Source organism: Emericellopsis atlantica (genome assembly GCF_019669845.1).
Source record: "Emericellopsis atlantica unplaced genomic scaffold F5Z01scaffold_22, whole genome shotgun sequence".
Lineage (NCBI taxonomy): Eukaryota > Fungi > Ascomycota > Sordariomycetes > Hypocreales > Bionectriaceae > Emericellopsis > Emericellopsis atlantica.
The window spans coordinates 119378-140870 of NW_025764724.1; the positions used below are offsets into that span (position 1 = coordinate 119378).

At 55.6% G+C, this 21493-nt stretch overlaps 11 protein-coding genes across 11 annotated transcripts; 7 read left to right on the forward strand and 4 right to left on the reverse strand.

Moving 5' to 3' along the window:
• The first annotated feature begins 342 nt into the window (after positions 1 to 342).
• On the forward strand, positions 343 to 2485 carry F5Z01DRAFT_235645 (alpha glucoside transporter). The gene is made up of 2 exons (XM_046258361.1): positions 343 to 726; positions 803 to 2485. The coding sequence occupies exons 1-2, from the start codon at positions 530 to 532 to the stop codon at positions 2253 to 2255; spliced, it is 1650 nt and encodes a 549-aa protein (XP_046116123.1). The 5' UTR covers positions 343 to 529; the 3' UTR covers positions 2256 to 2485.
• A 689-nt stretch (positions 2486 to 3174) lies between these two features.
• Positions 3175 to 4466, forward strand: F5Z01DRAFT_235594 (chaperonin 10-like protein). The gene has a single exon (XM_046258360.1). The coding sequence runs from the start codon at positions 3337 to 3339 to the stop codon at positions 4426 to 4428; it is 1092 nt and encodes a 363-aa protein (XP_046116124.1). The 5' UTR covers positions 3175 to 3336; the 3' UTR covers positions 4429 to 4466.
• Positions 4467 to 4843: 377 nt separating this feature from the next.
• Positions 4844 to 5919, forward strand: F5Z01DRAFT_661120 (ThiJ/PfpI family protein). The gene is made up of 2 exons (XM_046263867.1): positions 4844 to 5150; positions 5201 to 5919. The coding sequence occupies exons 1-2, from the start codon at positions 5073 to 5075 to the stop codon at positions 5807 to 5809; spliced, it is 687 nt and encodes a 228-aa protein (XP_046116125.1). The 5' UTR covers positions 4844 to 5072; the 3' UTR covers positions 5810 to 5919.
• A 674-nt stretch (positions 5920 to 6593) lies between these two features.
• On the forward strand, positions 6594 to 8076 carry F5Z01DRAFT_752078 (zinc finger protein-domain-containing protein). The gene is made up of 5 exons (XM_046267067.1): positions 6594 to 6825; positions 6861 to 6913; positions 6959 to 7204; positions 7287 to 7456; positions 7512 to 8076. Exons 1-5 carry the CDS (start codon positions 6633 to 6635, stop codon positions 7750 to 7752), a joined length of 903 nt encoding a protein of 300 aa, XP_046116126.1. The 5' UTR covers positions 6594 to 6632; the 3' UTR covers positions 7753 to 8076.
• A 5-nt stretch (positions 8077 to 8081) lies between these two features.
• Positions 8082 to 9483, forward strand: F5Z01DRAFT_236859 (S-adenosyl-L-methionine-dependent methyltransferase). Its single transcript, XM_046258371.1, has one exon. The coding sequence runs from the start codon at positions 8170 to 8172 to the stop codon at positions 9241 to 9243; it is 1074 nt and encodes a 357-aa protein (XP_046116127.1). The 5' UTR covers positions 8082 to 8169; the 3' UTR covers positions 9244 to 9483.
• F5Z01DRAFT_236083 (fungal-specific transcription factor domain-containing protein) lies at positions 9483 to 12831 on the reverse strand. Its single transcript, XM_046258367.1, has 8 exons — positions 12278 to 12831; positions 12137 to 12219; positions 11208 to 12083; positions 10949 to 11157; positions 10762 to 10894; positions 10495 to 10713; positions 10288 to 10443; positions 9483 to 10239 (listed from the first exon to the last, which is right to left on the reverse strand). The coding sequence occupies exons 1-8, from the start codon at positions 12356 to 12358 to the stop codon at positions 9723 to 9725; spliced, it is 2274 nt and encodes a 757-aa protein (XP_046116128.1). The 5' UTR covers positions 12359 to 12831; the 3' UTR covers positions 9483 to 9722.
• Positions 12804 to 14083, reverse strand: F5Z01DRAFT_661130 (ribonuclease-III-like-domain-containing protein). The gene is made up of 3 exons (XM_046263868.1): positions 13654 to 14083; positions 13386 to 13594; positions 12804 to 13328 (listed from the first exon to the last, which is right to left on the reverse strand). Exons 1-3 carry the CDS (start codon positions 14036 to 14038, stop codon positions 13176 to 13178), a joined length of 747 nt encoding a protein of 248 aa, XP_046116129.1. The 5' UTR covers positions 14039 to 14083; the 3' UTR covers positions 12804 to 13175.
• Positions 14084 to 14218: 135 nt separating this feature from the next.
• Positions 14219 to 16111, forward strand: F5Z01DRAFT_236028 (histone acetylation protein-domain-containing protein). Its single transcript, XM_046258364.1, has one exon. It carries the CDS (start codon positions 14399 to 14401, stop codon positions 16004 to 16006), a length of 1608 nt encoding a protein of 535 aa, XP_046116130.1. The 5' UTR covers positions 14219 to 14398; the 3' UTR covers positions 16007 to 16111.
• Positions 16111 to 17567, reverse strand: F5Z01DRAFT_236254 (uncharacterized protein). The gene is made up of 2 exons (XM_046258369.1): positions 17015 to 17567; positions 16111 to 16952 (listed from the first exon to the last, which is right to left on the reverse strand). Exons 1-2 carry the CDS (start codon positions 17469 to 17471, stop codon positions 16216 to 16218), a joined length of 1194 nt encoding a protein of 397 aa, XP_046116131.1. The 5' UTR covers positions 17472 to 17567; the 3' UTR covers positions 16111 to 16215.
• Positions 17568 to 17589: 22 nt separating this feature from the next.
• Positions 17590 to 20738, reverse strand: F5Z01DRAFT_661138 (amidase signature domain-containing protein). Its single transcript, XM_046263869.1, has 9 exons — positions 20505 to 20738; positions 20237 to 20408; positions 19745 to 20154; positions 19289 to 19695; positions 19151 to 19241; positions 18780 to 19098; positions 18618 to 18733; positions 18299 to 18558; positions 17590 to 18247 (listed from the first exon to the last, which is right to left on the reverse strand). Exons 2-9 carry the CDS (start codon positions 20381 to 20383, stop codon positions 18057 to 18059), a joined length of 1941 nt encoding a protein of 646 aa, XP_046116132.1. The 5' UTR covers positions 20384 to 20408; positions 20505 to 20738; the 3' UTR covers positions 17590 to 18056.
• On the forward strand, positions 20377 to 21388 carry F5Z01DRAFT_690948 (Alb1-domain-containing protein; the record flags this gene model as incomplete). Its single annotated transcript, XM_046266139.1, has 2 exons — positions 20377 to 20814; positions 20865 to 21388. Exons 1-2 carry the CDS (start codon positions 20799 to 20801, stop codon positions 21386 to 21388), a joined length of 540 nt encoding a protein of 179 aa, XP_046116133.1. The 5' UTR covers positions 20377 to 20798.
• Between the last annotated feature and the right edge of the window lie 105 nt (positions 21389 to 21493).

Sequence of the window (21493 nt, forward strand, 5' to 3'; positions counted from 1 at the left end):
GGGTCCACGCTGCTGGCACCCCAGGCCATCCCCGACTTCAGTGTCTCCATGCCCCCCCCATGGGGGGTTCCTCTGCCCTTAGCCCTCGTACAGCACGCCTGCAGGCTGCCGGGCACACCATCTTGGCGCACAACAGGGGGGGCCGCAGCCTGTAGTTGCACTGGCCGAGCGCCCCCAACTAACGCGGATGAGGCTAGCGACGGAAAACCTTCTTCACGATTTCTTCTCCCTCACCACCACCTGACCGGCCAGACCCGCCTCCACGGACTGTTTTCAATACCACATGGCATGGGTCCTGGCATGGGGTTGCTCTCTCTCTCAGTCTTGGCTTCCTAATCCTCACCTGCCCCGATCTGTCTTGGAATCTGGGGACCCGACCTCGAAACCGGCATCCATATCTCAAGTATAAAGCCCCTCGCCTGCCTCGTCGGTTCCAAAAGCCTCACTGCCCCCTTTCAGATCAACAAGTCTTCCACTTGTCCTCCTCCTCCTCCTTTTCTTTCCTACTCTCACCCAGCCAACCGTCGCCATGGCTGCCGAAAAGGAGCTCCAGAGCAGTGCTGCAGCCCCCGTCGACAACAACATGGACTCGCTCGCCCACGAGGGCCTCGCTGCCCAGCAGGCCATTGTCAACGAGCGTGCTATGAGCCTCAGAGACACGCTGCGCCTCTGGCCCAAGGCCATCCTCTTCTCCTTCTTCCTGTCGCTCTGCATCATCATGGAGGGGTATGTATATGTTCTTGTTCTCCCCCTTTTCCCCAAAGCCCACCAGAGTGACCAGAACTGACCTGACCCCCCCCAGCTACGACACCAACCTCATGTCCAACTTCTACGCCTACCCGGCCTTCAAGAACCACTACGGCAACCAGGTCGACCCCGACGGCGGCATGCTCATCAGCGCCACCTGGCAGACGGCCATCAGCAACTCGACGCAGGCCGGCTCCATCATCGGCCTCATCATCAACGGCATCGTCACCGAGTGGATCGGCTTCAAAAAGTCCATGATCTTCTTCATGGTCTTCCTCATTGGCGCCGTCTTCATCCCCTTCTTCTCCACCGGCCTCCCCATGTTCGTCGCCGCCGGCATCGTCCAGGGCATTCCCTGGGGCGTCTTCCAGACCCTCGCCGTCACCTACGCCGCCGACATTTGCCCCGTCCACCTGCGCACCTACATGACCTCGTGGATCAACATGTGCTGGGTCATTGGCATCCTCCTCTCCAGCGGCATCCTCCGCGGCCTCATGAGCATCGAAGGCCAATGGGGCTACCGCATCCCCTTTGCCCTCCAGTGGATCTGGCCTCTGCCCATCATCGCCGTCACTTTCATGGCCCCCGAGTCGCCCTGGTGGCTCGTCCGCAAGGGCCGCCTCGACGAGGCCCGCGCCGCCGTCCTCCAGATCGTCAACCTCGACGCCGGCATCCCCTTTGACATCGACGCCCACATGGAGATGATGCAGGCCACCAACCAGCTCGAGATTGAGATCAGCACCGGCACCCACTACTGGGACTGCTTCCGCGGCTCCGACCTGCGCCGCACCGAGATCTCCTCCATCACCTGGGTCGTCCAGGCCCTCTGTGGCGTCCCCTTCATGTCCTACGCCACCCAGTTCCTCGTCCAGGCCGGCCTCGGGCCCCAGGACGCCTACTCCCTCAACGTCGGCAAGGACGCCCTCCAGCTCTTCGGCTGCGTCTGCGCCTGGTACATTATGACCCACGTCGGCCGCCGCACCATGTACCTCTACGGCCTCATCTTCATGTTCGTCATCCTCATCGTCGTCGGCTGCATTGGCATCCCCGCCCAGAACGAGGCCCGCTCCTGGGCCATTGGCTCCCTGCTCATCGTCATGCTGTTCTTCTTTCAGCTCAGTCTCGGCCCGGCCTGCTACTCCCTCGTCGCCGAGATGCCCTCGACCCGGCTCCGCACAAAGACCGTCGCCCTCGCCCGTGCCGCCTACAACATTGCCGGGCTCGCCACCGGCTTCCTCATGCCCCAGATGATCGGCCGCAACGCCTGGGACTGGGGCGCCAAGACCGCCTTCTTCTGGGCCGGCATCACCCTCCTCTGCGGTATCTGGGTCTTCTTCCGCCTTCCCGAGCCCAAGGGCCTGACCTACGCCGAGCTCGACCTGCTCTTTGAGCACCGCGTCAGTGCTAGGAAGTTTGGACCAGAGGCCGCCAGCCAGTTTGCCGTTGAGCTGACTATGGCTGGCGAGAAGACGGACGGCGCCGGTGCCCACCACGCCGAGCAGGTCTGAGTCTTGTGGGGGAGGCTGATAATTAGTCTAAGCGAATGCAATGTAATTATTTCCAAGATCAGCTTGTGTTCCATTGCCCCTTGCACATTGCCCCTTTTACCCCTTTTGTGTGACTGTCTGCGTAGGGAAGCGTCCATGTGTAGGGTACGCAGGAAGCACTCTTAGATGCAGGGTAACCATAATGGAAGGGCAGACGACTTGGCGTGCCTTTGGAGCTCAAACTTGGCCCAGATCTACGAATAGCGCTCAAAACATCAATGATTGACTTACCGGTTGATTAAACACATGAGCCACTTCCTTCTACGGATACCCGCAGTGCCATTTCGGTATGAGCCGCAGGCGGCTCTTCCTGGCTAGACGCCTTAGAAGGACGGACCCATGCATGAGCCCATGACAGGTTTGGAGAATCCTGGTCCGCGTTGTGGAAGAAAGCCTAGAACCCCACTGACTCGTGTCCCTCGACGACAGATTAGACTTGCAAAAGAATGCATCCCGCAAAAGAAAGCAACCCTCAAAAGCCTCCTTGAATGTATGACGTTGACGCGGTCCCCGTCCCCGATCGTCACGATCGTCCACACAGCGGGACCCACCGCGGCCGCGGTCTGCTCGGGAGCGTCTTTCCACCCTCCCACGTCGATGATGCGGATCGTGCGAAGCGAGTGGCCGGCTCCATTACTTCAGGTCCATTTGTTCTGCGGAATCCCCAATAATATCTGGCATGGCGAGCACGCTGTCCCGTCCTTGTGCTGTCTCGGACCCTGGGCTCGTGGACAGTTTGCTCCGAGGCCTGGATACGTCAGTGACACCTCACTCGACAAGGCCTTTTTTTCGAGCCCATTCCATCATTGATTGGGACTAGAGCCTACGTAGTTCGAAGAAGAGAGCTGGACGTTGAATCGAACAAGACGTCACTGCAAAGTGCCGTGCCGTATTTATACCCATCCTGGACCTTTCCCCCTAGAAAGTAGAAACACCTTGATAGACTATACAAATACAATCAACATCACCACACCCTGTTGAACCCTCCATTGCCGGTCAAACTACATCACATTACAGGTTCATCACTCCTACGCTATCCAAGATGGGTTACCCTGATACCTTCCACGGCTTTGCCGTCGACAGCCCCAAAACCTGGAACCAGTTCAAGAAGACCGAGCTCAAGCCCAAGCCCTTTGAGTCCCACGACATTGACGTGCAGATCGACGCCTGCGGCGTGTGCGGCTCCGATGTCCACTCTGTGACGGGCGGCTGGGGTGACTTCAAGGGTCCCCTCTGCGTCGGCCACGAGGTCGTGGGTCGCGCCGTCCGCGTGGGCGACCACGTCAAGGGCATCTCGGTAGGCGACCGCGTCGGCGTCGGCGCTCAGGTCCAGGCGTGCCTCGAGTGCGACCTGTGCAAGTCCAAGAACGAGAACTACTGCCCCAAGATGGTCGACACATACAACGCGCAGTACGCAGACGGCAGCTGGGCGCATGGTGGTTTCGCCAGCCATATCCGTGCGCACGAGTACTTCACCTTCCGCATCCCCGACAAGCTTGAGACAAAGGTAGCCGCCCCGCTGCTCTGCGCCGGCATCACAACCTACTCCCCCCTTGTCCGCGCCGGCGTCGGACCCGGCAAGCGCGTCGGTGTCCTCGGCATCGGTGGCCTGGGCCACATGGGCATCCAGTTCGCCAACGCGCTCGGCGCCGAGACGTACGCCCTCACCACGTCCGAGGACAAGGTGGCGGACGTGAAGAAGATGGGGGCCAAGGACGGCATCGTCACCTCCAAGGACGGCTGGGCCGACAAGTGGACAAACAAGTTTGACTTTATCCTCTGCTGCTCCGACATGACGCACAGGTACGACCTGGCCAAGCTGCTCACCCTGCTCAAGCCCATGGGCGACTTCCACATGGTCGGTCTGCCGGACGAGGCGCTGCCCCAGCTCACCGCCGGTGCCTTTGCGGGCAACGCCCCCAAGCTGACGGGTTCGCACTTGGGCAACCATCAGGAGATGGATGCCATGCTGGCCCTGTGCGCGGAGAAGGGTCTCGGTCCCTGGGTTGAGACGCTGAGCGTTGGCGAGGCCGGCTGCAAGGAGGCCGTCGAGCGTGTGCACGAGAACAAGGTGCGCTACAGGTTTACGCTCGTCGACTTTGAAAAAGCCTTCAAGGACGAGAGGAAGGATTAGACTAGGGTGTCTTTGATATCTTACGTATAATTAGTAGTAATGCATGATTCTCCTGATACCACCTCTCAGAAGCGGCTCATACATGGCAATTCCTCTCAAACACTTGTGCCCAGACCGCAGAGGTCATGTCAGATACTAGTAGGTTCAGTACGTAGTTCTGATTCTGAATCCAAATACCGTCTTCGATCCGTGACGATCTCTCCTTCCTTGCCCGTCCGCCCCGAAGCTCCTTCCCTGTCACGCTCCGCGACTCCGGAGAGCGGCCCCGCTTTCCGCCCCGATGCTCCGGGGCACGGATCTCAGACCGCCCGCGTGATTGGTCGCCTTAGCGGGCATTCCCCCATCGGGGTGGTTGAGGCGCTCAAGAGGGGGACCCCTGCTCTGACTGTCTGACGTCAATGCCCAATCACTCGGGCCGCAGGGAGAACGACAGCGAAAGCTTGGGAATCGAGGGGATCAAAAGTGAAATTATTATGACGGGTATGATGCGACGTGGGGAGCTCTCGGGCAGCTCTTAAAAAGCTTTGGTCCCTCTCAATCCGGTAGCTGGCAGTTTATCTTCATCCTCATCACACAGCATCATCACCACCTCTGACAATCAATTCTACCCAATCTACCAAATCAACACACAGAAATCTATCACAATGGCTCCCAAGATCCTCGTCGTCCTCACGTCTGCGGACAAGATGACCACAACCGGCAAGCCCACTGGCTGGTATCTCGTACGTCATCCTCTCACAGTCGTCTCCCACTCCTACTGACTTCAACACAGCCCGAACTCGCCCACCCCTACGATGTCCTAGCCCCCAAGGCCGAGCTTGTCATGGCCTCGCCCAAGGGTGGCAAGGCCCCTTTGGACCAGGCCTCCGTTGAGGCCTTCAAGGAAGACAAGGCCTCAGTGGAGTTCCTCAACAACAAGTCCTCCGTCTGGGAGAACACCACCCCCCTCAAGGAATTCCTCGGCCGCGCCAACGAGTTTGATGCCCTCTTCTACCCCGGCGGCCACGGCCCCATGTTCGACCTCGCCACCTCGGAGGACTCGATCAAGCTGATCCAGGAGTTCTGGGCCGCCGGCAAGCCCGTGTCCGCCGTCTGCCACGGCCCCATTGTCTTCGCCAACGTTAAGAACGCCGACGGCACCGCCTTTGTCAAGGGCAAGACCGTCACCGGCTTCACCAACACCGAGGAGGAGCAGGCTGGTCTGACCGACGCCATGCCCTTCCTGCTCGAGACCGAGCTCAAGAAGAACGGCGCCAACTTTGTCCTCGCTGACCAGCCTTGGGGTGAGAAGGTTGTCACTGATGGCAAGCTCATCACTGGGCAGAACCCTGCCTCGGCCAAGGGTGTTGGTGAGGCCATCGCCAAGGCTCTCGGTATCTAAATTATTTCAAGCTAGCGAATAATAATGAATTTATGAATGACATTGACGTTCTAATTGCCGAATGCTGTGTGATGAGCCTGCTATAGCACGAAACGGACCTAATTGCGGTGTAAAATGTAGGCCTTTGACGATGAATTGTCTTACTTTCCATCACGCCGTCGTTCAGTCTCGTGACCGGTGTCTTGCAGTAGACGTTGTTCATTCTCGTCCACACATACCATGCCAAAAGCTGTTACATGGGGGCTTAAACATCTTTCGGTAGGGTATGCTGGTGGGTACGCATTCAACTTTATATAAAGAATAATATAAAGTATGACACTTAAAGTAGTAAAATATGCCAGTGGTATTGTAACTAACTTTGTTCTTGGCGCACGAATCTGGTGTAAGTTGGCCCCGTCTGAACGTGTATAGACGAAAGTATATCAGACACTAGTAGTGAACAACCTCACCTTCTGCCGAAGCACAGTACCGTGGCCTGAAGTTGCAACATGGCAGAAAAGATAAGAGATGTACCAACGAGATAATGGCACTTATTGCGAAAAGGTATTGGGAACTATGAAGGAGCGTGTATTGCGAGCGACACATTCGGTCCGCAGAAGTTTCATATTTGTCCAGAAGCAGAGAAACAATTGAGTCTATAATAGCTCAGAGTGTATTATGTCCAGGCGATCTGTCAATATTGACCTTGATGGGCTGCAAATTCTTTGATGCTGTCAATGCATAAAACCTCCTCTGTCCTTCCTACTTCTTCATTTTCTCCTGTCTCTGTCAACCCCTTATTTACCATCCCATCATCCACGCCTTTACGCCACCATAGCTCATCATGGATCGCCCGGCAAGTCTTGGAGAAGATATCGATACTGACCGCGGGTATGATTCGAGGAAACCCTTGGTTGAAATTGGAAAAGGCCAGTGCGGCACCGTCTTCGCCCTCCCTGGCTCTATCCCCTCTGGGTTCGCTGCCGTCGCGAAAATCCCCAACGCTGAAGAGAAGTTCGAGCAGCTGTTGAACGATTGTACAATACATCGACGTGTTCTCGACGCCGTCCAGGCTGTGATCCTGCCCTCGCCAAAGACATCAACATCCCGCGCGTCGCCACATGCGTGAGTCCCGACACGCGGAGCTTCTGGAGCTATCATGATTTACAGTACCATGGTCGTCTCCACACTCATGAATTCGCTTTGGTCTCGGCAAGAGTCTTCGCCGTTCCCATGTCCTTTCGTCACGCTATTGTGGACAGCCTCTGCCCTCCCGCCATCCGAGAGACGAAGCAGGAGTTTCTGGCCATGCCAGTGAACCAGAACTGCCTGGTTCGAATTTATCTCGGCCGTCGAGAATCAAATAAGAACCAGACCAAGCTTGGAAACTTCAAGCTTCAAAACTTTCCACTCCACGTCAATGAAATGGAGCAGCTGAAGCTGAACACCATGGCGTATGCATGTCATGGCCCAAACACTCTCGATTCTTCACTGGAAGGCCGGCGTCGATGGCAACGACGTGGAGTTTATCCTTGGGCGCTCGCCTGATGAAGTGGCCGCTGCTGAGAGGGAAGCCAGTCTCGATGAGAATGAACACGCTTTGGCCCAACCTCATCAGTCTCCAGCAGATACCCGAGGGGTCAGTGTTTGGCTCATCGACTTCAACCTGTAAGCTCAATCTATAATTCGACATTTCAGGAGTCAGAGTACTAATCAGGACCAGCTGCTCCACATTCGAGGATAACTCTGCCGGGCTCAAGAAGATCGTCGACGCCTTCTTCTGGAACGACCCATACTATCCCGATCCATCTTCGGATGTGGATGGAGACAAGAAGCTCTGGGCGGCTTTCAAGGAGCGGTATCTCGAGGTCAGTCGTCAAATCACCAACAGTGCGACGCCCGAGCGCTTCATCGCCGAGATCGAAGCCAAGTGTCGCAAGGCATCCGTGGGAGGGTTGTTTTAAGTAGGATCGCACGTTGCCATGAAGCCGCCTCGACTGCGTAAAGTTGCTGCAGGGGGTACGCCCGATATTGGAACAATAATATCCCGTACATGTACTTTAACAAAAGAGAACCTCACGCCATCCCCTATATTTTGTTGCCGTTGTTAGTCAATAGACTCAATACTATGACGACTGGTCCTAATTTCCGATCAGAACTGTTACTCAGTACCTGCATGCTGCTCCCAGCCTGCCCATAGATGCACCCACTAGGAAGTACCCACTAACAGCATTTATCGAGCATTACGTAGTGATTTAATCAGTACCCCAGATTTCAGAAGAGGTTCGCCAAGACAATAGACACCGTCCCCGCCGCCCCCGTTCTTGACCGAGCGACCAACCCGCCCCTGGCAATTGGACGTGTCTGGTTCTCCCGCTGCCATGTCTTTCGACCATCGCCTCGCCGAGAATCACAGCACAGACCACATAGGCCACTCCTACATGTACCAAACGGGCGACCCCCAAGATGGACAAGCAGACGCCCGAGATCCCGACAGCGCTCATGACAGTGACCCTGATGACTCTGGCTACGGTGAATCGCTGACGAGCGTCGCCACGCGACTGAGCGCACATCTGCCCACGCACGAGTACCGCCATGGCAGGCGATACCACGGCCTCCAGGCAGGGGCCTACAACTTCCCCAATGATGAGCTCGAGCAGGCTCGTCTGGACATGCTGCACTACCTCTTCACCACCTTGATGGGTGACAAGCTCCATCTGGCCCCCATCCCCCCCGATGCGGCCGTGCTGGACATTGGCACGGGCACGGGGACATGGCCCATTGCGTTTGGGGATGCCAATCCTGCTGCGTCGGTCGTGGGCGTCGACTTGAGCCCCATACAGCCCATGTGGGTGCCGGCCAACGTTCGCTTCGTCGTCGACGACGTGGAGATTGACTGGGCAGATGACATGTACGACTTTATCCATTGCCGGTACATGGCAGCCTCGGTACGCGATTGGCCTGGACTCATTCGCAAAATGTACCGACATCTCAAGCCCGGCGGCTGGCTCGAGCTGGCCGAGTCGGAGAACGTGGTGTACGCCTCCTCCGCAGACGGGTCACGGCAGCCGTTGTTGCCGGGACATCCGCTCAGGAGGTTGATGGATGGACTCTCAGAGGCGTGCGATCGCATAGGACGACCCTTTGACCCAGCGCCCTCGTTCCGTTCGTGGTGCGAGACTGTTGGGTTCGTCGATATTCAACAGCAGGAGTTCCCTTTGCCTATCGGGTACTGGCCGCAACATCCACGATCGAGAGAGCTGGGCTCACTTATGGTGGTCAACTTTGCCGAGGGTGTCGAGGCGTTCACCGCCGCCCTGTTCACGGATGTACTTGGGTGGAAGGCGGACGAGGTGAGGCGGCTTAATGAGGAGGTTCGAGACGTGGTGGACGGGGAAGGCGACGACCACCTGATGTTTCGATACTTTGTTGTCACAGCGCGGAAGCCTTTATAGCATAGCTACGTCAAAGGCGAGCAGCTCCTCTGCCTGGCAGAGTAGTTTGGTGTTGAGGGACATGGTGTAGTGTTGTTGATGGTTTGATGTAGGCTTGTGTCCGCTCACCTAAGTGAGGGATGGAGAAAGAAATGATGTAGAGGTCTTATTCAGATCGTCTCCTCTGGCCTGGGCCAGGTAGCGCAGAATTGCTACCAATTGTAGCGTTATGCGGATCTCATCAGTTGTGTGTAAAGTGGTGGTTGCTGTTGCTGTCCGGGTTGGATGGCTGTTAACAGACGTTGGAACTGAGCGCCCGTGAAGTTGAGACTGGTACTTCCCCTGGGGCTGGCGTTGTCTGGCACGCGAGACGGATAGGTAGGCCTACCAGCTTATGACATTGACGCACAGGCTGACAATAGCGTTCGTATTGACCGATGTATCATCAGGGACATTGCATACTGCAGCTCTCGAACTGAGCCTGCAATTCTTGTGGTATATCAGTAGCCGCCAGCCTCAGTGGCTGCCGCCGGCCACTCGAGGTTCTCGTCTACTCCGCCAGGCCTCTTGGCTCGAACATCCTCCCTGGCCTCCTCCTCTCTCATCCTCTTCCTCTCTTGCTGGCGTTCCTTCTTCACCCATTTCCTTTGCAAGGCGGTCAGAAACTCCCTAGCCCGTTTCGCCGTGTTCCAAAACGGACTGAATGCCTCCAAAGCCCTGAAGCATGATCCTAGGTGGTTGTCAATATCTGCTTTCGGCAGGCCAGGATAGCGCGTGACGCAGGCAAGGATGAGCAGCATCGCGGCCGAGCACGTGATGCTCACGGCGTGAAGGTGCATCCTGTTGAATGAATATTGTCTTTCAAAGATGACGAGAATCTTGCCAATACAGGCCGCGGATTCAACGCACACCATACGCGCATGATTGCGGCCTGGACCTTGCTGAGGAGATGGTTGGGTCAGGGTTCGTGACATCCATGGACGATGGGCGTAGATCATGTTCTGGTAGTAATGCATCCTGAGCGGTCAACAATCGTGGTCAGGGGCATTAGGGTTGAAGACTTACTGCAATAGGAGGACATGCGGTAGGTAGGACTTGTCCGGATTGTCGAGGTCGATTTGGAGCGGAGTGGGTAAATCTTGAAACCACGTCCATAACTCGCCGACTGTCGTTGTATTGAGCTCTTGCAGAGTCTCGTGGGGTATCTTTGCGTTGCCGTATCTAGAATGTTATGAACAATGTACGTTCCGAGACTTTTGGTCTATCACTTACAGCACGTTGCCCAACGGCGCCATGATCTCACATAGGGCAATGTGTCGCTGACTGACTTGGTCTCTTGTGTCCGGGAGTTCTACATCAGCTCGCTTGGTCTGCGAAGCATAAGGCGTCCAAAATGCCACAGTCTTCGGTAACTCGCTCTCTCCTGGCTTGGCCGCAGTGACATCCTCCATGTTGGTACGGAATGGCCTGCCCAGGGAGAAACCCCACGAACTGCCAGCTTAGCCGTGGAGATATGATAGGTAGTGGCTATTTACTTACTGGTCCGCGACATAAGCACTCCAGAAGACCTTGCGGCGGATCTCGGCTTCTTCCTTCTTCATTAGCCCCTTTTCGACGAACGGGGCCATGTCAATGTGCAGAGCGAGGTGGAAAGCCAGTCGTAACGCGGAGCCTATCAGGAGGTTAACAATCCCATACAGATACGCAGAATTCAATAATGACCCACCACTCAGGAGGAAGCCTCTCGCATCTCTTCTACATCCTATCTCATGGACACTCAGCAACACCAACGCTTGAACAGTCGCCACCGTTGGGTTGTCCTGCTCAATGTCCAACAAGGCCTTGGCCCGATCGCCAAAAAAGTCAGGAAGACATCGTGGAAAAGTCACGAAGGAAGGATGGTAGTGAATCTCAAAATTGGCCCCCAATGCACATCTGTCAACTGTCAGCTTCAGTCTGCTCTGATGAATAGTAGGGGCGCAAACATGGCGTTTTTGAGTGACTCGGAGTAATGTGGCGTATCCTCTTCCTTCTCTATCCACGCGGTCTGGGCGCTCTCGTACAGGGATCTGTCGATGCCATTGATAGACGGCTCCTGCCAGCAAAAGTAGAGTTCGATGAGGTGCTTCTCTATCTCGGGGGGCACTTGGCGGCCGAGGCCAAGACTATTCAGTGCGGCTTGCCCATCGCGCCGGACTGTCCTGTTGATTGTGACCTGGCCTTCTGGCGCGGAGACATCCTTCATGCTGTAGTTCGAGGTTGGCCCGTAGTATCGCGTTTGGCCGTCGGGCTCGATCTTCAGGGAGCCAACGCGATATGAGATCTGGTCAACCAGGGCCTCCATATCCTCTTCATCGCTTGAGTCGGATATCTGGTGGTCTGAAGGATCTGGGAGCATAGACGCGTCGAATATTGGCTGGGCGCCATCTGGATTCGAAAGTAGACCCTGGTTCAGCTCAAAGTCCCAAAAGTTGGTGACGTCCAGATCGCAGCCCGGCAAGTCCTGCGACCAGTCCCAATCAAGCGTCTGGACGAAAGAGTATTCTTGCTGTACCTCTGTCCCTGTGGCGACATCACTGTGTCTTGACTCTGCGTTAGGCAAGGCGATCATCTGGGCAACAGCACTCTGCTTTTGATGGCTGGAATAACTCGAATCCTTCAGGGGAGCGTTGTCAAAGGAATTTGGGGAAAGCCTCCCATTCTGTTCGTGGCCATCAACGTCCAGATTGTGGCCAAGCTTGGAGAGGACAGAGACCGTTTCTTCGCTTGCCGCTGGTGGCACCAGATGATTGTCGCGGATGAAGCGTGTGAGTTCGTCAACTCTAGCGAGAAGAAGGTCTACAGCTGCTCTGGGGGATACTCTGAGCAATAGTGAGCTAACATCTTGACGCAAAGATAAGTCAGTGGATCTTACTTCCGCTTATCCTCACCCGTCTGGTATCGACACTGCCTATTGCTTTGTCTACAAGGACCACAAAGAGGCGTCACGCCATCACACTGCAGGCTGTCAGTAGACTGGAGACTTGATGCTACAGACGGTTATTGCAAGACCCACCTTGACTTTACTCTTTCTGCAGGGTATACATGCGGTCGTGACATGCCTCCGCGATTTGGGTGCCGCCGGGTCTCGGGGCATGTTGACGGTTTGCCCAATGGCACAACAGGCTAGATGACTGGAGACAAGAAGCGATTGCCTTCCAAGTGATCAAAGCGGCGCACTTGGCGCCGGCCAGATTGTTGGCTTATGTCGGATCTCAGGAACGAGGCATCGAGATGAAGATTTGCGGAAGACCAAGTCTGATCTTGGAGATCTGGTCTCCACCTCTCCGTCCGTACGGACTACGGAGTATGGTACGACTGTACGAAACACCTCTTCCAGCGACCTTAGCACTGGGCTATAATGCCGGTATCTATCACCTGGAGCGCAATGAGTTGGCAATGATTCAGGTTTCGACTCCAATTGTTCAGGGTAATATCAGGCGGATGTTTCTTTTTCGCACAAGCAATTTTGCTCGTTGCTTGGTTAGCAGACTGGCCTACCCGGTAGCTTGCTGCGCTCCAAGCTTTCGGGGTGCAAAACGGGCCAAGTCCTGATGTATTGTAATTTACTTTGGAACAATGCTCCGTTCCCAAATGTTGAGGCTTTAAAGGTCATTACTGGACAGTGGCTAGTGGGCTGTGGTCCTAGTGAGCAGGACTACCAAGTCCTCCAGTAATGGGCAGACATATGAGGAGCCCAGACATTTACAGGGGAACCAAGCCTCATGTCGCTGTTCCACTTCTGCCAGACACCTCCCTGGCCTGGCGCCTTTCACCGACATGGTTCCATCGAAATCATTTCGCTCTGAAGATCGGCAATACGCTGGACATGATCCGGTATGTTCCATGTACATTGATACAGTCGCCGGGTGTGACGAGGAGGTAATACAAATATGATAACAAGTTGACCGCGCTCACGCGGCCGAGCGCCGTGGGGCCTGCAGTATCCGCTCCCTGATCACTGTCGATGCCACCTCCGAGCCATGCTGGAGCAATATAGCTCCGACAATCGCCTGCACAGCGCGAGATGAAATAGTCGAGACGCCTGACTGCTCAAGATCTTGTGTCTAGAAAAAAGGATTAGTATCAGTTCTCTCGAGATAGAGTGCTTCCGGGGGCCATACCAGTCGCGGTTTCCACCGCAACACCTTGAGGAGATCGGTATTTTGGGCGGTTGCTAACAGGCTCGACACGACACGACTGGTGGGCGACTCAATGTGCAGGTTGTCCACGGATCGCAATTGGGGGTGGATATCCTCTCCGTCTCCTAATTTCGGGTTGCGCTCGCTGTTCACCGTCGTCTTGCAGGCCTCCATGTAGATCGCCATGCGCCCTGTCGTCCCATTAGTCACTGGAGCCTACGGTCGCAGCACCACCAGGTTCGAAACCTACCCATCATAGCCAAACGCTCATTGTTTCCTCTTTTTGCCTGATCGAAACTCTTGTGGGTGATGGCTAGCCACTTCAACTCCTCGGGCAGCATGTTGGGCCCCTCGGGTCCGAGTAGATTCTCGTAGAATTCATCGAGAACCCGGGGGTCCGAGTTGACAGCCCATTCCGAGTTGACGGGGTTCTTGGCAACTCTCACGCGAAAGGGGGCCACCATGCCCTCGGGCGTTGCCTGCCATCGTGGCTGTCGTCGTGTCTCGGGGTTGAAGCTCTCGGGCTGCTCTGTCGGGGGCGCCGCGTCTTTGATGGCGAAGGTGCGGGCAAACGTCTTGGGGCGGATGATGTGGCGACTGCGCGCCAAGGCGTTTCGACACGGTAGTGAAGCCATTGTGCTGGAGTATGTGGTTTGGGAACTCCAGTCGACTGTCGCGTTGCGGATCTGGGAGAAGCGTCGAAGGCGTCGCGAACATTTTCTCGAGATCACGTGCAGTCGGCAGGGGTAGCTGTAAGGGTGGCTCCACCCCGCCAAGCACCTGAAGGTACCTGTACGGCGCACTGAACAGGACCCGGTCGCGTGCGCTTCTCACGATGCAAGGGCATACTCAGAGCTGCCTCACTCATCATCACGCCCGAAAATGGCGCTTCGAAGCATCAACTGTGTACTCATGGATTATTGAGTCTTGGTGGAATCATAAGCAAAGACTTCCTCTTCAATTGGCTGCAATCACCGCCAGAGGAAGCCCTTACAATGTCCGACACCCTGGGCACGCGCCTAGCCAAGGTGCTGCCAAAGTCCACCACCTTTCACGTCCACCATCTCTCGACGCCCCCCACAAAATGCGAACCTCTATGCTCTCCGCCTCCGAATGAGCGGCCAGATCGAACATACTGCGAGAAACACTTTCTCTGCGTATCCATTGACCGGCCAGTCGGGACAGGAGAGGTCAAGAACAAACAGGTGCTCATCCTGGGCGTGGAGGTCTTCATCTTCACGACAGCCCGGGCCACGACCATATTTGTGTCCAAGGCCGACTCGACGGGATACCTGCACATTCTCAACCTCCCGAAAGGCACGCCGAGCCCGATCCGAGAAGTCTGTGCCACTTTTGTCAACTTTCTGGTCGACACGCGAAGGAGAAAGGACGTGCAGCTGGTGATCAGTCTGTTCGCGCGAGCCCAGGACCAGTATCTGTTCCCCGGCAGCGTCAAGAACAAGGGGAAGCATGTTTTGGATGATCGAGGCCTCGTGAAGTGGTGGTGCCGTGTTCTGGACCCCATCCTCGGCCATCGGATTGGAGGCTACTTGGTGGTTCCTGGCCACGATGCGCACGAAACGAAAGCCTTCCTCCCCAAGGGAAGCACTCGCTGGACAACCGACCACCCCTTGGAGAAGATATCGCATTACACCAAAGAGTTCGATTGGGTACCGCCTCGATGTCTAATTCCCAAATACCCCGACGACCCAAAGTCGCGATTCCGAGACGAACTCGACGACGAAGCGACGCGCACCAAGTCGTTCCGCCTGACGGGGAACTGGAAGAGCGTGAAGACGCTGGACACGTTCTGGGAGATGATGGCCTTCCGCCAAGAGTGCTCGAGTGGCAGATTGACGGGGTTCGTCTGGATCGTCTTCGACGATGAGGCACAGGATGACACGAAGAAGAACAGCGTGCTGCCGACGCCCAACGTCTCTTCCACGGAACAGCCACAGGCGCCAGAGACACCAAAGAAGTCGCGCACCTTGTCCAATGTGGCCGTCAACACCACGCCTCGGAAGTTGTTCACCTCGAAAACGATGGCAGGAGCTGTACCAGCCTCGGCAACCAAGAAGACATCCAAGAAACAAAAGAAGAAGAAGAAGAAGCTGACAGGGATTGTCATTGCACGAGCACCGCGCATAAAAACTGCCGCGAAGAATTACGAGCCAAAGGCTCCGTCGCATACCGCGCACTACGCGTGGAACGAGGAGGGCCGCGGGGAGCGTATTGTTCGGGAAGCCGACTACAAACGCATGGTCGAGCTATTGCTGCATCTCGACTTTTCAACCCTCGACAAAGCCGCGGCCAGTACCAGCCGCTGGACAGGGGAGGTGGGCATGGGGGCATCGTTCGGGTACGGCGTCGTGGGCACGCGTGAGATACCAACTGGCACCAACGATGCGAATCCAAGTGATCCATCAACCAACGACCTGAACGGACTTGTTAAGAGGAAGAGAGCCGAGTCTGGCGCTGGTTCGGAGGTGAACACCCTTGGCGCAGGCGTGATTCGCAAGAAGCCCAAACCCGAAGAGACGGCCGCTCCCGCGGTAAACACCCTCAGCGCGGGTCTGGTGCGGAAGAAGCCGAAGAAAGACTGAATGAGGCATTGGGACAATCATTATTAGCGAGGCGTTACGGATACTACCACATGGCAGGCATTGAATGGCATGGCAAACGATGAATCGGACGTGTGCACGGTTTCCATGTAAACAGACACAGTCCTGGCTCGATTACAAGATTAAGTGCGCAATGATCTCTCGACCGCCATCATATCACTAGATTTCGCCCACTGCAATATGCCGCTGTATCACCGCAAATACTGCATATTCACAGGAGTGATGGCCATCTGCCCGCCCAGAACAGCCATGACGTTGCGCATACTGAGCTCCTCGAACCCAATATGCGTCTCCACCGTCCCTCCAGCATTGTGGCATGTCAGCATGGCCCTGCCCGTCTTCGCATGCTCTCTCAGCCTCTCGCTGATGCCAGGCTCGCGAGGGTGAACGTCCAGCGCCACCGAGCTCAGCTTCCCACTGTCGAGGGCATCGGCCACGGCCTCTTCGTCGACCAACGAGCCTCGTGCCACGTTGACAAAGCGCGCACCATCACGGAAGCACCCGAGCTCCCTCGCGGCAATGAGAGCGCTGGTTGCCCCAGGAATAGCAGGTGCGCAGAGAACAACGACATCGACACTGCCGACCAGCTCCTCCAGCGATGCGCACGTCTTGGCCTCGAGAGACTCCGTCACACTCTTTGGCATCTCGGCCACGTCGTAATACCAAATGTCCATCCCGAAGCCGAATCTGCATCGTTTGGCGATCTGCTGCCCAATACGTCCCAGTCCGATCAGGCCAACTTTGTGCCCGCGGAGATTGTGTGATCTTGTCGTTGCGTTTTCGTGGCAATCCTGAAATTCGGCAGTGTCACCGGATGAGGCGGCGGAGATACACCACGGCAACACCCGGAACGTCGATATGATCATTGCAATAGCAAAGTCCGCTACCGCTTCAGCCGCGGCCAGCCCAGAGTTGCAGTATACGATGCCTGTGTGCAAGTCAGCGACTCACCCTACCCGTCACCACTGTCGTGTAGGGACATGTACATACCTCTCTCGCCCAGGAGCTTGGTGTCAGCCCAGTCAAACCCAGCACCAGCACTGGCAAAGACCTTGACAGTGGAGGGCAAAACGTCGATCAGTTCGGCATCCCATCGGCCCATTTCACCTCCCGTCCCCCAGAATGGACGAAAGATGGCGTGGAAATCGCCCCATCGTTTCTCCCGGAGAGCTTGAAGGAATGCGGTCCGCTCGCGCTCGTGCGCCTCTGGGCGTATAATCTCACATTGCGCGCTGAATTGGGCGTATGTGCCGAGGTTGTATCTCACCGGATCTCCAATGTGCAGTACTCGACGTCTGGGAGGAGCAAAGGCGGCTGCGAGAGGGGAAGTAGGAAGGGACGTGATGGGGATGATGGGCGCATTAGGATGATGCCCGCCGCCGAGTCCGACAGGTGAGCTTGAGCGAGGGGTCGATGCGGGGACCGGGGTGTTGGTCGGCTCTGCCATGCTTGCTGCTGGCTATGCTTTAATCTCTTGAGAGGGTTGAATAGGATGATTGTGTTATTTAAAGCTTGGATGTATTGTTCATGGAGATTCGTGTACTACAGGCTTGTGATGGCACCCATTGTCCCACAATTCACCAAGTCCAGGCTGGTTGTTTGACCGTCACCGCCTCGGACATCCAGTCTGTCAAGCTGCGGAAATCGGACAGCGAGCCCACGATAGTGCGGCGTGTCATGGGATAGGACAGACTGGTCACTGGCAATGCTGCTGCCCAAGGTATGCCCAAGAAAAAAGATAGTTCTGGACTCCCAATTCCCCACCATCCACGACTGGGCGATCCCTGTTTGCGATAAGAAATGGGCTTTGTGTGGTTTCCCACGTACAAACAAGGAACACTATGTTGCACGGATTCTGATGACAGCATTGTGCTCTAGACCTGGTCGATCACCTGCAAACCAGTGAGGATGATTCATCACGAACAAGGCGGTTGATGTCTAGGCATTTGCAGTACCCGAATCAACTTGACAGCGACGTTGAGACGAGTCTGACAATCGTCTTTACCCGCACCACGCTTTCGCTGTCCTATCTTCACTGGGAGACTAAGTCTTGAGGAAAGGTCCATTCGCCCGTCTGCACCTCGGACGTGCAGCAATCGATGATGCCCTGCACGCTCTCCAGAAGATCGCTCGCATCGCTCGTTGATAGGAGTGACACTGTCACCGGTAGCGCCCATTCTTTGATCTCAGGATTGCTCTCTAGCGATGTCTCGATTTGGGAAACTTTGCAAAGGTGTTAGCATGAACACATGAGAGGTCGGTATTTGCACTTACAGGGAACCACTACTTGCGAACATCTCGTGATTGGTGACAACCAATGAGTGAGGAATTGTGAGTAGGTTAGAGTCTCTGGATCCGGTGTAGACTCATGCCGTCGGTCGGTGGGCTCAACAACAACGTCAGGAAATATGACGAGAGTGCGCTCATTTGCATTCATACTCTTCGCTTCGACAAGCTTTCGAAACCAGTGCCTGAAGGCGATCAGGTCGTTGCGAAGGCAAGTCGCTTCCTCCCCACCAAGATGGCCCAGGTCACTGGGTCATGAAGATCAGCCGATCATTACACATCTGTCGTTTGGCAAGGACTCTCTTACCGCGATCGTCGAGTCTGAAGGTCAGAGAACGGTTCTCGGCCATACCACCGTTTGTAGTACGCCCAGAAACCGTCAAAGTAGTGCCTCCAGGTTCTGCTCAGGAGTTTATATGGCGCCGACGATGGTCAGCGAAGCAATACAGCAAAGGCGTACGAAACTCACAACACCGACTTGTTCTAGCAGGCCTGGGCCTGCAGGCTTGTGGCGTTGCCATTCTTCTTCCAGATTCATGGATTCGACTTGGACGTTGAGTACCCGGCGTATCTTCCGATACAGTTGCTCTAAGCAGTTTCTTTGCTCTGGAGAAAACATGTCTTCGCCCGTGGTGCCCCAGTCTAGACTGATGACCCTGGTGGCCATCTGAGACCTGGAGCTCTGCATGAGACTTCTGGGCATCGTGTTTTGGCTAATGGCAGAGGAGGCAAGCTGCAGATCCGCACAGGATCTTGCTGCTACCCCATAGCCATCTAGGTCATCGTTGCTACCCCGGGTATTAGTCGCAATGCGCTTCGAAGCCGTTACGCTGAACATACAACAGCTGGTCACCCTGAGATTGCCGGTCAGAGGATGTGCGTACAGCATAAGCTCCGTTTCGGGCAGCTGGGATTCGCAATCCACCGAATGCTAACTTTGTTAGTGTCGCTGATCAACAGATAGATAAGTTGCCCTACAGTCGACGGCGAAGGCCATTCGAATCCAGTCGTAGCCTGCAACAGCAACTGCTGCTCCTGACGATCCAGCCCCAGAATCCTGGAGCTGGTCACCGCGAGGGTTCCAGGGCTTGGTTGAGTCCTCCCAACCGCCAGCCAGAAGCTCGGGGACTTTTGTCTGACCTACAATGACCGCCCCTAAATCGATTAGGTGCTGGGCCATAGCATTGGTCTCGGCGCTGATGCGGTTAAACAGTGTGTAGTCTCTGTTGGCAAAACTTTCGCGCACCCCTTCTAGCCTCATCGACTCGCTGATGGAGATCCGGACACCACGCAGGCCGCCTTTGTCCTTTCGAAAATACAGAGTCGACGGCACAGCGATCGAAGCAAACAGACCACCTTGAGCCAGGAGGGTGAATTCTTGGTATCTATCTCACCTTAGCAATGTACGACATAGCTCACACATGCGAAAGTCACCTTTGCGGTTGGAAAACATCATCTGGGATCAAGCCCCTGGTGAAGGCCTGGTACGTGTCAACGTGAAGAGCATACGCTGCGTGTATGTTGGGGCCTCGGAGGAAATAAGGACCTGAAGGAAGCTCTTTCAAGTCCGCAAGCGAGCGGGCTCCCGGACATCGAAGCGCGTACAGCGTTTTGGAGTACTTGGCTTGCTGAAAGGTACTCCGTCGAGTAGCAATGCCATCTTCCACGAGTGAAGATGACGTTGGCTTCTCAACAAGGACCGAACCAAACTCCGGTCGAAACACATCATCAGTGGCGTCAAATTCGTTCAGGATTTGTTCAAGTCTGTCGTTGAAGATCTCATCTGTGTTGAGCAGGGTGACTGGGATGAGAGCGCTGGGCTTGATATCTGCCTGGATAGCGGCCTGCCAGGACGTTAGCAAGTGTCCATATCCCCTTGCCCCTTTTGACGCCAATCGTCTGGACTCCTCCGTCACAAGCTCTTACCAATATTTGAGGATGGATTAGGTACTCGGCATCGCCAACCTTGCAGGTTTCAATGGGTGCGCCTGTCTCCTGGGTTGGACCTTCTTGCCGACCAGCGCAAGAACAATGCTTAGAAGATGAAGAGCACGAGTTGCATATAAGAGTCATTGTAATGATAAGTTGATGAATTGAGCTGAGCGGAAGTCAACGGCAGGAAACGACATTGGCGCTCAATGGTATGTGAATCTCGTGACGTCCGAGGACAGGGACCACAACGAGTCAAGAATACCTTGTGCAATGGGAGGCGAGGGCTTCCAAGAGAGCCAAACCAAGAGTGACGATCTCGAAAAAAGAAAAGAAGAAAAAAGGACCAAGCGACACAAAGGATGATCGACGACAGCTCAACTCAAGGGTGTAAGTTCGACGCGTGACGTGCCGCCTCGGTGAGCTTCGATAAGAAGGTTCGGGATTCGGTGAGCTTATCAGTGTGTGGGACCAAAATTTATGGCATCCGATTGACAACCCCCACCAACATGAAGTGAGCTGGAACATCACCAGTCCCAGCATACATAGACTACACAAAATGGCGAAAAATAGAGGTATGTCAATGCCAAACGCCTCCCGAACCGAAGCGCTTACCAATTTGTAGCTCCCTCAAAGCACTCTCGTGCCGCGCGCCGCGCAACATCTCCCGGCATCGACACCGACAAGTCCTTGAAAGACGTCAAACCCCCTCCGCGCGACGCAGCACCCCGGCCCTCTGTTCTCGCCGTGCAACGCTCAGCTGGTGTCAGCAAGAAGGCTAAGAACGGTCGCAAGAGCCAACTATCCGCCAAGGCGCGGAAACGCCAGGAGAGGGGCTTGCAGATGGCGGAGGCGATCGTGGAGCGCACCAGCAAGAAGGTCGAGAAGAGCAAAGGACGCGGGAAGAACATTGTAGAGAGGAGTCAAGCGTGGGAGAAGATCAACAAGGAGGCCGAGGCGGCTGAGCAAGAAGCGGACGACGCGAGCGACGACGAGGACGAGGAAATTCAGGGTGACGGGGTCGCCACCAAAGTCGACGACGACGATGCGGATATGGGCGCTGCAGAAGCCGTCCAAACAGGAGATGCGCCCTCTAAAAAAGGCGACGACGGGTATCTGGCCATTGACGAGGACGAGGAGATTCTATAGGGCTCGTTGCGAACTGGCGTTGGCGTTTGACACCACAAAAACCGGATAGATATGATGAATGACCGGACGATGCGTCCACAATCAAACACGTAGATTGGTATATGC